Source organism: Rhineura floridana, chromosome 3 (genome assembly GCF_030035675.1).
Source record: "Rhineura floridana isolate rRhiFlo1 chromosome 3, rRhiFlo1.hap2, whole genome shotgun sequence".
NCBI classification, from domain to species: Eukaryota; Metazoa; Chordata; class Lepidosauria; order Squamata; family Rhineuridae; genus Rhineura; species Rhineura floridana.
The window spans coordinates 200836986-200851754 of NC_084482.1; the positions used below are offsets into that span (position 1 = coordinate 200836986).

Genomic DNA, 14769 nt, shown 5'->3' on the forward strand with positions numbered 1-14769 from the left:
GGGATGGCAGAAAGGAGGAGACAGAGAAAACAGGCGGCAGAAAGACAGAGAGAAAGGTGGTCTTGCCTACTTTTTATTAGGCCCTGCCCACTTCCAGCTTCAGTCCTGCCTACCACTGACCCCAGCCCTGCCCAGCGCCAGCATGTGACTCTTGACATATATTCTGTAGGGAATGTGGCCCGGGCCTTAACAGTAAAAAAAGGTTTCCCTGCTCCAGGCCTTACCACAAACTGTGTAACGTTCAGATTGCATTGCAAGATCTGCACAAGCCCAGAACCCATCTTCACGTGAAAGAAAACAATAAGGAGACAGCCTGAGACATCTGAAGATTCCCAGGGACGTGAGGTAACGTATGAATATGAATGTAAGAAACAGAGAAAGGCCTGGGGGGTGGGGGTTTAGGGGGGCAGTGCCCCACATGCACTTAGAAACCACAGGAAGAGAGAGTGCTCTTGCGCTCACGTCCTGCTTATGGGGTTCCCAGGGACATATTGTCGGCCACTGTGAGAACAGGATGCTGAACTAGATAGGCCACTGCCTGGACTGATCGAACAGCCCGACTGTTCTTATGATCAGACAGCCCAAATGACAGCCTCCAAAGGGTTAAAACCATAGAGTTCTAGTTCCTAGAGATGACATCAGAAAGAATGAAAATAGTTGTGATGACCTCATCCTGTCTGGTGATGTTGAGAGAAAGGAGGAACTGATTTTTTCCCTTTTCTTTCCCAGGTTTGGAGTAGTTGCTGCCTGTTCCCGAAGAGGGCAGCTGTAAGGCTTCAAGGTGAGTTAAAGCAATGAAGGAGAGACCTGAATGCAAAAGGGGCGAAGAAAGAGAGAAACGGCAGGAAAGGCAAGGAATCCGCGGCTGGCTGGAGAGAGGAAGGAGGTTGGAAGGATTGAGAGACGTCCCATCTGGTTCCTTTCCATTATGTGCAGTCAACTGTGAGGATGTAGTTCATTGGGGAGTTCCTGCTTTCCATGCAGAAGATCTCAGGTTCAATTCTGGCCACTCCAATTTAAAGGATAAGAAGTGCCCTGCTGGATCAGACCAAAAGGCGATTCTAGTCCAGCAACTTGTTCCCACGCTGGTCAATCAGCAAGCCTCTGAGAAGTCCACAAGCAGGACATGAATGCAATACCTCTCCTCCCCTCCGAAAATATGGGGTCTCAGTGCAGTGTGATTTCAAATAACTTCACAACATGGCTGTTAACTGCCCTCAGTTGTGCTTGCCTGTGAGAAGCTTTTGTGCTTATCTGAGTCCTGTGTTAGCACTGCAGAAAGCAGCTACTGCCTAAAATGCTGATTGCTCCATTTTTATCACTCTTGTGTTTCTTGCTCTGAGGATCTAATACGGGAACTGTGGATATGATGAGAAGAAGGGCTCATCTACAGATCTCTCTCAAAAAGCAGGCACATGCCTTTGGTAAGGTACATTCCCGGAGAGGAGAACCGCAACTGGAAAGCTTCAAGGTGAGTTATTTATGGTATCCTTCTCCTCCATTAAAAAGTCAGCCTGTCCTCCAATCTCCTACCAACCAGTCTTACCTTCACCCCAGATTCGATGTTCCCCAACTGTGGTGCATGGACCACCAGTGGTCCGTGAGCTTCATTCAGGTGGTCCGTGGCATGCCCACATTAAATATTCATATTGATTTTTAATTGAATTCCATGGAATGCAAACTATAATGCAACAAAAGAGAATGTAAGAAATAAAAGCAGTAATAAAAATACTGTTAAAAACCACACTACACCTAGCCACAGCACATGACAATTGCTACACCAGCAGAAAAATCATTAAGTGGCCCACCAAGTCCCTCAGCAATTTTCAAGTGGTCTGTGGGGGAAACAAGTTTGGGAATCACTATCTTAGAACAGAAAGGCTTGTTGTGGTTAAATAGATGTCCAAGTGCCTGGAATCCGTAAGTGGATGGATGGGAGAGAATAGGCTGAAGCTGAACCCCGACAAGGCTGAGGTATTACTTGTGGGAGATAAAAGGAAATTAGGAATTACTGACCTGATGCTTAATGGGGTAAATTTGCCCCTGAAGGACCAGGTCCGCAGTCTTGGGGTCATTCTTGACTCCCAGCTGTCCATGGAGGCTCAGATTACAGCAGTGAGCCAGGCAGCTTGGTATCAATTACATCTGATACGGAGACTGCGACCCTATCTTCCTGGTCATCTGCTCCCCCAAGTGATACATGCCCTGGTCTCCTCTCGCTTAGACTACTGCAATGCGCTCTACGTGGGGTTACCCTTGAAAACGGTCCGGAAATTACAGCTGGTACAGAATGCGGCGGCACGCTTGATCACGCATAGCCGTCGCTGGGATCACATTACCCCAGTGTTATTAGATCTTCACTGGCTACCAGTTGTCTACCGGGCCCAATTCAAGGTGTTGGTGCTGACCTTTAAAACCCTATACGGGTTCGGCCCAGTATATCTGAAGGAACGCCTCCAGAATCACCGATTATGCCGCCTGACAAGATCAGCCTCGCAAGACCTTCTCTCGGTCCCACCTGTGAGAACAGCCAGGCTGGTGCGAACCAGAGAGAGGGCATTTTCTTTGTGGCCCCCACTCTCTGGAACTCTCTCCCTTTTGATCTCGGACATGCTCCCTCCTTGTCCAGCTATCGCCGAGCCTTGAAGACCTGGCTGTTCAGGCAGGCCTACAAGATTGAGACAGAGTAATTTATGAATTAAAGCATGGTTTTTTAATTTTAAAATTTGATGATGTTATTATATATATATGTATTGTTTTATTCTTGTTGTTCGTCATCTAGAGTGTCCCTAACCCGGACAGATAGGCGACTGAAAAATAAAATTTATTATTATTATTATTGTTGTTGTTGTTGTTGTTGTTTGTTGTTATTATTGTTGTTGTTGTTGCTGTTATTATTATTATTATAAATATTGTCTCCAATCTCAAAGCGATCATCCTTTGATTGATGGAAGCTCTGAAAAAGGCTATCACAGCATTTTTTCTGGGGAGGGCATCACTTGGCTCTTACTAACATTTTGAATTCCTTTGCCTTTCAGGATCAGGAATAACAAGGGAGGACCTGGCGGGAAGCAAAGTGGAGGAGAATTTGGAAGCAGGTGGAAGAAGAGACTTCCATGTTGCTTAGTTTGGGACCATTTGATTGGGACAGATCCACAAGAAATTAAGCAGGAACCAGATGAGGGGCTCCAGCAGGGTGGGAAGCCTAGTGGCAGGTGTTCCTGGAGACAACATAGGGCCCTAGGCACAGAGACAAAAACTCATCGCTGCCTCGATCCCAGTCAGGATTGAGAACACTAAAGACTTCCTGTCCACCTTGATAGGAGTAGCTGGTGCCAGGCTGCGGCCTAGGGGGGAAAAGGTGACCCAGGCCTTGGAAGGCATCAGTGGAGAAACCCAAGAGGCCCATGAAAAGCCAGATTCTACGGTGGAAGTGAAGAAAGAGAGTCTGGAGGAGGAGGAAGACTCAAAGATGGAACATCAGCATTCCAGGCACTTTGGATACCATGCGAGCAAGGGATCCCATTTGGACAGGAACTTTGGGTATTTGGGGCTGAAGCCAGGGAGATCTACAAAGCAGAGCCTGGGGGATGCTGAATTCTGGACCGGTTCAATCTCGCTGTCCATCTTGAGCCACTACACTAGCTACACCCAAGGGCCTCCATTTGCATTATGCCAGGATGCCCATCATGTAGAGCCTCCCACACATGATGTCTCAACGCAGTGGGAATCATAGAATAGTAGAGTTGGAGGGGGCCTATAAGGCCATCAAGTCCAACCCTCTGCTCAATGCAGGAATCCAAATCAAAGCATTCCCGACAGATGGCTGTCCAGCTGCCTCTTGAATGCCTCCAGTTTCGGAGAGCCCACTACCTCTCTAGGTAATTGGTTCCATTGTTGTATGGCTCTAACAGTTAGGAAGTTTTTCTTGATGTCCAGTCGAAATCTGGCTTCTTGCAACTTGAGCCCATTATTCCATCTCCTGCATTCTGGGACAATCGAGAAGAGATCCCGGCCCTCCTCTGTGTGACAACCTTTCATGTACTTGAAGAGTGCTATCATATCTCCTCTCAGTCTTCTCCAGGCTAAACGTGCCCAGTTCTTTCAGTCTCTCATAGAGATTTGTTTCCAGTCCCCTGATCATCCTTGTTGCCCTTTTCTGAACCTGTTCCAGTTTGTTTGCATCCTTCTTGAAGCGCGGAGAAATGAACTGGACTCAGTACTTAAGATGAGGCCTAACCAGTGCTGAATAGAGGGGAACTAATACTTCATGTGTATGAGTACTCTGTTTGCCCAGAGGGAGAGGGTGCCCCAGACCTTGGCAGGTGTCATTGGAGAACACCAAGTGGCCTATGAAAGCCTGGATTTTACTGTGGAAGTGAAGGCGGAGACTCTGGGTGAGGAACTAGGACACTAGGGTTGCAGTCCACTTGCTGGTCCCAATCCTCTCACATACTGTCAAGCTAGAATTTAGTTCAATGCCATCTTTGTTTATTTTAGCTAACTTCTGCTTTCTTTCAGTTCTATTAAAGTGTTTAACAAGAAGGTGGGAGGACATTTAAAGGGTAAATATAACAGAAATTAACAGGGAAGCTTGGACTCGCCTACATTAAGGAAGGATTTGCTTTGCCATCGTGAAACTGAGCAGGTGAAAGTTGCTTTAAATTCTACCCATTGGATAGCATTGCTTGGAATAAAAAGAGAGACTAGAGCAGCACTGAGCTCACAAAAAATACATTAATTTCTTGCCTGATATATGAAAGGGCTCTGACAGGAACCTCAGGTATGTGTTGTATAGATCCTTTTATTGCACATCTCTTTAGATGCCTAAGCACAACAGATACTGCAGCTGCGTGAAGAGTCTGAGTCGTACCTTGTTGCTACAGCACTGAGTAGCAGCTGTCAGGGTGCCCCTTTGTCACTACCGGAGTCTGTGAGGAGACAGCTGAACTCCTTCAGCGGTTACAGGGATGTACTTGGCCAGAAAACAGAAAGGGGACTGTTGAACAGTTTTCTAAGATCACATTTGATGCCTAAGGCGTGTGACTAAACCAGAGGTTTTACATGTGGCTGCAAGGGCTCACCAGGAATCTGTCAGGATGTGCTCTGACATGACAGAGAAGAGACAGAGTGACCCCTTGCTTTCTCATGCCACGGCGGGGGAGAGGGGTTTGCGAACATGAAAGCAACTCTTCTTGAGGAGGCGGCGGTGGTGAGGGGGGGATTAGAAAGTATGGCATTTAGAGGGTTAATACTAGAGAGGCCTCTCTGTAGCATTAACCCTTTTAAATAGGGAGCACAATAATACTCAACAGGTTTTTATGATGTTTTTAAGTGTTTTTAGTGCTTTTGTTTGCCGGCCTGGGCTCCTACTGGGAGGAAGGGTGGGATATAAATCAAATAATAAATAAATAAATATTCAGACAGGATCTTTGGCTGTTTCCTCAGAGGAGGCATCCATTGTGCCTTGATAGTTCATGCTGTCTGCATACCCATGGTATGGATTTCTCCTCAAGCTTCTCTAATGGCCATCCCCTCACAGCCAGCTGGGAAGATGGGCAAGAACTGGGTCCTTGGCTGATGCTGTGGTAATATTCGCAGCATGGAGGGGGATTCAGGGAATGACTCCAACAGCAGGGGATGCATCAACATCAGCAGAAAGGAGAGGGGGCGGCTGGCTCAGCACAGGCAATGCAATTTCTAGGTCCATATTGCAGGATGTATTCATATAAATTCAGGAAAATCATCCACCGGAACGTGTGGAGATCACATTTGAGGAGTCTGCTGGTTAAGGGCCTGTCTCGGGTGAAGCCGTGTAAATGCGCACATAACAGCTAAGGTTTTCTGAGGCTTTATTTTTGGCTGCTGCTGTGTGTTGTTGAGGACAGTGTGGTGGAAGCGTAATGCCCAGTCTCTTGTGAGTTACACATACTGAGATTCCACCTGCTCACAAGCAGTGGCCCCAGCATCTCTCTTCTTTTGAAAGGGGGGGGACAGAGAGAAAAACTCTTCTACAGTAAAGCAAGCGTGTGTGGAGGAGTATTATTTATGAAAACTGTTCCCACATCCCTTTGAAACCACATTTTGAAAAAAACCTGCATTCACTTAACTCTCACAGCTAACAATTTCAAGGTTGCCAAGAACAGTATGATTTTTTAAAAACTGATGTAGGGCTTGTTCACACTGGTTTACTGTGCGTTTGCAGCTGTTTGTATTCCCATTTAATCTATACAGTCTACATGACATTATTTATCCTCAAACAACGCCAATCTTTTCCATTGTAAATTCAGGTTCACCCAATATGGGGCTAAGCTAATAAATTGAAGGAAATGAAGCTCCAAACTGCTCCACTCGGGGTCACATGATTTGTTCTGCTTCTCCCCTTTCCGTGCCCACCACTTCCTCCCTGCTTTCATTTCATTTCCGGCAGTGTTTGCAGCTATTTCCGGTGCTCCTGAAAGGAGGAGCGTCACATGATTTGTTCTGCTTCTCGCCTTTCTGGGCCCACCACTTCCTCCCTGCTTTCATTTCATTTCCGGCAGTGTTTGCAGCTATTTCCGATGCTCCTGAAAGGAGGAGCGTCACATGATTTGTTCTGCTTCTCCCCTTTCTGTGCCCACCACTTCCTCCCTGCTTTCATTTCATTTCCGGCAGTGTTTGCAGCTATTTCCGGTGCTCCTGAAAGGAGGAGCGTCACATGATTTGTTCTGCTTCTCCCCTTTCTGGGCCCACCACTTCCTCACTGCTTTCATTTCATTTCCGGCAGTGTTTGCAGCTATTTCCGGTGCTCCTGAAAGGAGGAGTGTCACATGATTGGTTCTGCTTCTCCCCTTTCTGTGCCCACCACTTCCTCCCTGCTTTCATTTCATTTCCGGCAGTGTTTGCAGCTATTTCCGGTGCTCCTGAAAGGAGGAGCGTCACATGATTTGTTCTGCTTCTCCCCTTTCTGGGCCCACCACTTCCTCCCTGCTTTCATTTCATTTCCGGCAGTGTCTGCAGCTATTTCCGGTGCTCCTGAAAGGAGGAGCGTCATATGATTTGTTCTGCTTCTCCCCTTTCTGGGCCCACCACTTCCTCCCTGCTTTCATTTCATTTCCGGCAGTGTTTGCAGCTATTTCCGGTGCTCCTGAAAGGAGGAGCGTCACATGATTTGTTCTGCTTCTCCCCTTTCTGGGCCCACCACTTCCTCCCTGCTTTCATTTCATTTCCGGCAGTGCTTGTAGCTATTTCCGGTGCTCCTGAAGGGAGGAGCGTCACATGATTGGTTCTGCTTCTCCCCTTTCTGTGCCCACCACTTCCTCACTGCTTTCATTTCATTTCCGGCAGTGCTCGTAGCTGTTTCTGGTGTGCTCCTGAAAGGAGGAGCGTCATATGATTTGTTCTGCTTCTCCCCTTTCTGTGCCCACCACTTCCTCCCTGCTTTCATTTCATTTCCGGCAGTGTTTGCAGCTATTTCCGGTGCTCCTGAAAGGAGGAGCATCACATGATTGGTTCTGCTTCGCCCCTTTCTGTGCCCACCACTTCCTCCCTGCTTTCATTTCATTTCTGGCAGTGTTTGCAGCTATTTCCGGTGCTCCTGAAGGGAGGAGCGTCACATGATTGGTTCTGCTTCTCCCCTTTCTGGGCCCACCACTTCCTCCCTGCTTTCATTTCATTTCTGGCAGTGTTTGCAGCTATTTCCGGTGCTCCTGAAGGGAGGAGCGTCACATGATTTGTTCTGCTTCTCCCCTTTCTGTGCCCACCACTTCCTCCCTGCTTTCATTTCATTTCCGGCAGTGCTTGTAGCTGTTTCTGGTGTGCTCCTGAAAGGAGGAGCGTTACATGATTGGTTCTGCTTCTCCCCTTTCTGTGCCCACCACTTCTTCCCTGCTTTCATTTCATTTCCAGCAGTGTTTGCAGCTATTTCCGGTGCTCCTGAAAGGAGGAGCGTCACATGATTTGTTCTGCTTCTCCCCTTTCTGTGCCCACCACTTCCTCCCTGCTTTCATTTCATTTCCGGCAGTGTTTGCAGCTATTTCCGGTGCTCCTCAAAGGAGGAGCGTCACATGATTTGTTCTGCTTCTCCCCTTTCTGTGCCCACCACATCCTCACTGCTTTCATTTCATTTCCGGCAGTGCTTGTAGCTGTTTCTGGTGTGCTCCTGAAAGGAGGAGCGTCACATGATTGGTTCTGCTTCTCCCCTTTCTGTGCCCACCACTTCCTCCCTGCTTTCATTTCATTTCCGGCAGTGTTTGCAGCTATTTCCGGTGCTCCTGAAAGGAGGAGCGTCACATGATTTGTTGTGCTTCTCCCCTTTCTGTGCCCACCACTTCCTCCATGCTTTTATTTCATTTCTGGCAGTGCTTGTAGCTATTTCCGGTGCTCCTGAAGGGAGGAGCGTCACATGATTTGTTCTGCTTCTCCCCTTTCTGTGCCCACCACTTCCTGCTTTCATTTCATTTCCTGCAGTGCTTGTAGCTGTTTCTGGTGTGCTCCTGAAAGGAGGAGCGTCATATGATTGGTGCTGCTTCTCCCCTTTCTGTGCCCACCACTTCCTCCCTGCTTTCATTTCATTTCCGGCAGTGCTTGTAGCTGTTTCTGGTGTGCTCCTGAAAGGAGGGGTGTATGTGTGTGTGTGTGTGTGTGTTTCATCATCAACAACAACCAAATACGAGGGTGAACTGAACAGCAACTCTGCAGAAGAAAATCTGTGTTCTAAAGGTGCTACCCTGTAGTTTAATAAAACTAAGCAAACATCAGTATTTGTTTCCTTTACCTTAAATAATATTCACTTAATAGTTTTGTCTGACGATATTCTGGATTAGACATTAGATGCCTAAATTCATAACAAGAAGCAAAAACTCTGAATTCCTGACAACTAAATTGTAGTCCACAATTTGTCATAACAGTATGTGAAATGCCCTGTCTGGCAAAACGTTGCTTTCCTAGCGAGACTAATATATGCAAACCACTGGCTCAGCACTAATGGGGATGAGAGCTGCTGCTGCCACCATCTGGTGAGTAATCACCATCATTTTTTCCAGATGATATAAATAGAGGTGCAACATGCATCAGTATGTACACATTCAATAAGACGTTGAGAGTGGAGGCTGTGGGAGCCCAGTGTTAGCAGGAGAAGAAATATGCAAGGACTTAATGGTAAGAACTCCAGGGGCTGTAGAAGAATATGTCCCCATTCAGAGAACATTTGTGAAGAAAAGATAGAAAGGAAATTTTGGGGACCAAATTTTTTGGGGTGTCCATATGCCTCAGATTGTCTCATTATTATTTTATTGTAGATCAAAGGAGATTCCACATCTTCCTGCGTATTGCTATCCGAAGTATGCAACCTGGCCCTCATAGAGTTGGTGGTAAGTTCTCAGAAGCACTTGTGTCTTGGGGATATTTGTACTTCTATTCCTGCTGTTTGTCACATCAAGTTGGGTGGTTGAGTAAGGTTTAAAAAAATCAGCATGCTGGGGAGATATACACTCCTTGGCAAAGCCAGAGATGACTTCTTCAAGTAGAGAAAAGCAGGAGGAAAAATAAATGATTTATGAACTATAAAGCCAGAGAAAAGCAGAAGGAGGAAGTACCATTTTTATGAGACGTTTTACTCAAGCAGAGGAAAGCAGAAAGAGGAAAGATGATTTATGAACTATAAAGACAGAGAGTTTTTACTGAAGCAGAGAAAAGAAGGAACAATGATTTATGAACTATAAAGACAGAGACTTTTTACTCAAGCAGAGAAAAGAAGGAACTATGATTTATGAACTATAAAGACAGAGGCTTTTTACTGAAGCAGAGAAAAGAAGGAACAATGATTTATGAACTATAAAGACAGAGACTTTTTACTCAAGCAGAGAAAAGAAGGAACAATGATTTATGAACTGTAAAGACAGAAACTTTTTACTGAAGCAGAGAAAAGAAGGAACAATGATTTATGAACTATAAAGAGAGAGAATTTTTACTCAAGCAGAGAAAAGAAGGAACAATGATTTATGGACTATAAAGACAGAGACTTTTTACTCAAGCAGAGAAAAGAAGGAACAATGATTTATGGACTATAAAGACAGAGACTTTTTACTCAAGCAGAGAAAAGAAGGAACAATGATTTATGGACTATAAAGACAGAGACTTTTTACTCAAGCAGAGAAAAGAAGGAACAATGATTTATGGACTATAAAGACAGAGAGTTTTTACTGAAGGAGAGAAAAGAAGGAGCAATGATTTATGAACTATAAAGACAGAGACTTTTTACTCAAGCAGAGAAAAGAAGGAACAATGATTTCTGAACTATAAAGACAGAGACTTTTTACTCAAGCAGAGAAAAGAAGGAACAATGATTTCTGAACTATAAAGACAGACTTTTTACTCAAGCGGAGAAAAGAAGGAGCAATGATATATGAACTATAAAGACAGAGACTTTTTACTCAAGCAGAGAAAAGAAGGAACAATGATTTATGGACTATAAAGACAGACTTTTTACTGAAGCAGAGAAAAGAAGGAACAATGATTTATGAACTATAAAGACAGAGACTTTTTACTCAAGCAGAGAAAAGCAGAAGGAGGAAAGATGATTTATGGACTATAAAGACAGACTTTTTACTGAAGCAGAGAAAAGAAGGAACAATGATTTATGAACTATAAAGACAGAGACTTTTTACTCAAGCAGAGAAAAGAAGGAGCAATGATTTCTGAACTATAAAGACAGAGACTTTTTACTCAAGCAGAGAAAAGAAGGAACAATGATTTCTGAACTATAAAGTCAGAGACTTTTTACTCAAGCAGAGAAAAGAAGGAACAATGATTTATGAACTATAAAGACAGAGACTTTTTACTCAAGCAGAGAAAAGAAGGAGCAATGATTTATGAACTATAAAGACAGAGAGTTTTTACTCAAGCAGAGAAAAGAAGGAACAATGATTTATGAACTATAAAGACAGAGACTTTTTATTCAAGCAGAGAAAAGAAGGAACAATGATTTATGAACTATAAAGACAGAGACTTTTTACTCAAGCAGAGAAAAGAAGGAGCAATGATTTATGAACTATAAAGACAGAGACTTTTTACTCAAGCAGAGAAAAGAAGGAACAATGATTTATGAACTATAAAGACAGAGACTTTTTACTCAAGCAGAGAAAAGAAGGAACAATGTATTATTTATGAAAACTGTTCCCACATCCCTTTGAAACCACATTTTGAAAAAAACCTGCATTCACTTAACTCTCACAGCTAACAATTTCAAGGTTGCCAAGAACAGTATGATTTTTTAAAAACTGATGTAGGGCTTGTTCACGCTGGTTTACTGTGCGTTTGCAGCTGTTTGTATTCCCATTTAATCTATACAGTCTACATGACATTATTTATCCTCAAACAACGCCAATCTTTTCCATTGTAAATTCAGGTTCACCCAATATGGGGCTAAGCTAATAAATTGAAGGAAATGAAGCTCCAAACTGCTCCACTCGGGGTCACATGATTTGTTCTGCTTCTCCCCTTTCTGTGCCCACCACTTCCTCCCCGCTTTCATTTCATTTCCAGCAGTGTTTGCAGCTATTTCCGGTGCTCCTGAAAGGAGGAGCGTCACATGATTTGTTCTGCTTCTCCCCTTTCTGTGCCCACCACTTCCTCCCTGCTTTCATTTCATTTCCGGCAGTGTTTGCAGATATTTCCGGTGCTCCAGAAAGGAGGAGCGTCACATGATTTGTTCTGCTTCTCTCCTTTCTGGGCCCACCACATCCTCACTGCTTTCATTTCATTTCCGGCAGTGTTTGCAGCTATTTCCGGTGCTCCTGAAAGGAGGAGCGTCACATGATTGGTTCTGCTTCGCCCCTTTCTGTGCCCACCACTTCCTCCCTGCTTTCATTTCATTTCCGGCAGTGTTTGCAGCTATTTCCGGTGCTCCTGAAAGGAGGAGCGTCACATGATTGGTTCTGCTTCGCCCCTTTCTGTGCCCACCACTTCCTCCCTGCTTTCATTTCATTTCCGGCAGTGTTTGCAGCTATTTCCGGTGCTCCTGAAAGGAGGAGCGTCACATGATTGGTTCTGCTTCGCCCCTTTCTGTGCCCACCACTTCCTCCCTGCTTTCATTTCATTTCCGGCAGTGCTTGTAGCTATTTCCGGTGCTCCTGAAAGGAGGAGTGTGACATGATTGGTGCTGCTTCTCCCCTTTCTGTGCCCACCACTTCCTCCCTGCTTTCATTTCATTTCCGGCAGTGTTTGCAGCTATTTCCGGTGCTCCTGAAAGGAGGAGTGTCACATGATTTGTTCTGCTTCTCCCCTTTCTGTGCCCACCACTTCCTCCCTGCTTTCATTTCATTTCCGGCAGTGCTTGTACCTGTTTCTGGTGTGCTCCTGAAAGGAGGAGCGTCACATGATTTGTTCTGCTTCTCCCCTTTCTGGGCCCACCACTTCCTCCCTGCTTTCATTTCATTTCCGGCAGTGCTTGTAGCTATTTCCGGTGCTCCTGAAAGGAGGAGCGTCATATGATTTGTTGTGCTTCTCCCCTTTCTGTGCCCACCACTTCCTCACTGCTTTCATTTCATTTCCAGCAGTGCTTGTACCTGTTTCTGGTGTGCTCCTGAAAGGAGGAGCGTCATAAGATTTGTTCTGCTTCTCCCCTTTCTGTGCCCACCACTTCCTCCCTGCTTTCATTTCATTTCCGGCAGTGTTTGCAGCTATTTCCGGTGCTCCTGAAAGGAGGAGCGTCATATGATTTGTTCTGCTTCTCCCCTTTCTGTGCCCACCACTTCCTGCTTTCATTTCATTTCCAGCAGTGCTTGTAGCTGTTTCTGGTGTGCTCCTGAAAGGAGGAGCGTCACATGATTTGTTCTGCTTCTCCCCTTTCTGGGCCCACCACTTCCTCCCTGCTTTCATTTCATTTCCGGCAGTGCTTGTAGCTATTTCCGGTGCTTCTGAAAGGAGGAGCGTCATATGATTTGTTGTGCTTCTCCCCTTTCTGTGCCCACCACTTCCTCACTGCTTTCATTTCATTTCCGGCAGTGCTTGTACCTGTTTCTGGTGTGCTCCTGAAAGGAGGAGCGTCATATGATTTGTTCTGCTTCTCCCCTTTCTGTGCCCACCACTTCCTCCCTGCTTTCATTTCATTTCCGGCAGTGTTTGCAGCTATTTCCGGTGCTCCTGAAAGGAGGAGCATCATATGATTTGTTCTGCTTCTCCCCTTTCTGTGCCCACCACTTCCTGCTTTCATTTCATTTCCAGCAGTGCTTGTAGCTGTTTCTGGTGTGCTCCTGAAAGGAGGAGCGTCATATGATTGGTGCTGCTTCTCCCTTTTCTGTGCCCACCACTTCCTCCCTGCTTTCATTTCATTTCCGGCAGTGCTTGTAGCTGTTTCCGGTGTGCTCCTGAAAGGAGGGGTGTGTGTGTGTGTGTGTGTGTGTGTGTGTGTGTTTCATCATCAACAACAACCAAATACGAGGGTGAACTGAACAGCAACTCTGCAGAAGAAAATCTGTGTTCTAAAGGTGCTACCCTGTAGTTTAATAAAACTAAGCAAACATCAGTATTTGTTTCCTTTACCTTAAATAATATTCACTTAATAGTTTTGCCTGACGATATTCTGGATTAGACATCAGATGCCTAAATTCATAACAAGAAGCAAAAACTCTGAATTCCTGACAACTAAATTGTAGTCCACAATTTGTCATAACAGTATGTGAAATGCCCTGTCTTGCAAAACATTGCTTTCCTAGCGAGACTAATATATGCAAACCACTGGCTCAGCACTAATGGGGATGAGAGCTGCTGCTGCCACCATCTGGTGAGTAATCACCATCATTTTTTCCAGATGATATAAATAGAGGTGCAACATGCATCAGTATGTACACATTCAATAAGACGTTGAGAGTTGAGGCTGTGGGAGCCCAGTGTTAGCAGGAGAAGAAATATGCAAGGACTTAATGGTAAGAACTCCAGGGGCTGTAGAAGAATATGTCCCCATTCAGAGAACATTTGTGAAGAAAAGATAGAAAGGAAATTTTGGGGACCAAATTTTTTGGGGTGTCCATATGCCTCAGATTCTCATTATTATTTTATTGTAGATCAAAGGAGATTCCACATCTTCCTGCGTATTGCTATCCGAAGTATGCAACCTGGCCCTCATAGAGTTGGTGGTAAGTTCTCAGAAGCACTTGTGTCTTGGTGATATTTGTACTTCTATTCCTGCTGTTTGTCACATCAAGTTGGGTGGTTGAGTAAGGTTTAAAAAAATCAGCATGCTGGGGAGATATACACTCCTTGGCAAAGCCAGAGATGACTTCTTCAAGTAGAGAAAAGCAGGAGGAAAAATAAATGATTTATGAACTATAAAGCCAGAGAAAAGCAGAAGGAGGAAGTACCATTTTTATGAGACGTTTTACTCAAGCAGAGGAAAGCAGAAAGAGGAAAGATGATTTATGAACTATAAAGACAGAGACTTTTTACTGAAGCAGAGAAAAGAAGGAACAGTGATTTATGAGCAGTCAGTGGATCTGGTGCCCATGGGGACTGGTGGGGCGGAAGGCAGGGAGCCCAAGAGTAGGCGGAGCCAGAGCCAGTGACCGGCAGAGTCCACTAATTGTCATCTTGTCCCCCATCCTCCTCCCTGATGAGTTCTACAAGGGCAACACTGGGGCAGAGGAGGAGGAGGAAGGTGGCAGCCAGGGCCACCCCCTGGACTGGCTGTAAGCGAGAAGGGCAGGCAGGAGGAGTCTGGGTGAGGGCAGGCTGAGGCTGGTGGGGCAGAGCCCCATTTGCCCCAATGGAGCAGTCTCCCCTGAACACTGGCTG

General features: G+C 45.3%; 1 protein-coding gene across 7 annotated transcripts in view; it reads left to right on the forward strand.

Moving 5' to 3' along the window:
* LOC133381127 (uncharacterized) overlaps window positions 1-14769 on the forward strand; it is a 31661-nt gene continuing 16892 nt past the window's right edge. For 2 of the 7 annotated variants that reach the window (XM_061619719.1, XM_061619724.1), the window contains exons 1-5: window positions 692-1471; window positions 3039-4397; window positions 9024-9138; window positions 9279-9350; window positions 14043-14114. In XM_061619719.1, the coding sequence (XP_061475703.1) occupies window positions 9136-9138; window positions 9279-9350; window positions 14043-14114 (147 nt within the window). In that variant the 5' untranslated portion in view covers window positions 692-1471; window positions 3039-4397; window positions 9024-9135. Of the gene's footprint in view, window positions 346-691; window positions 1472-3038; window positions 4784-9023; window positions 9139-9278; window positions 9351-13837; window positions 13905-14042; window positions 14115-14769 lie in introns of those variants that run through there. The other 5 variants (XM_061619718.1, XM_061619722.1, XM_061619721.1 and 2 more) reach the window with 5 other exon arrangements.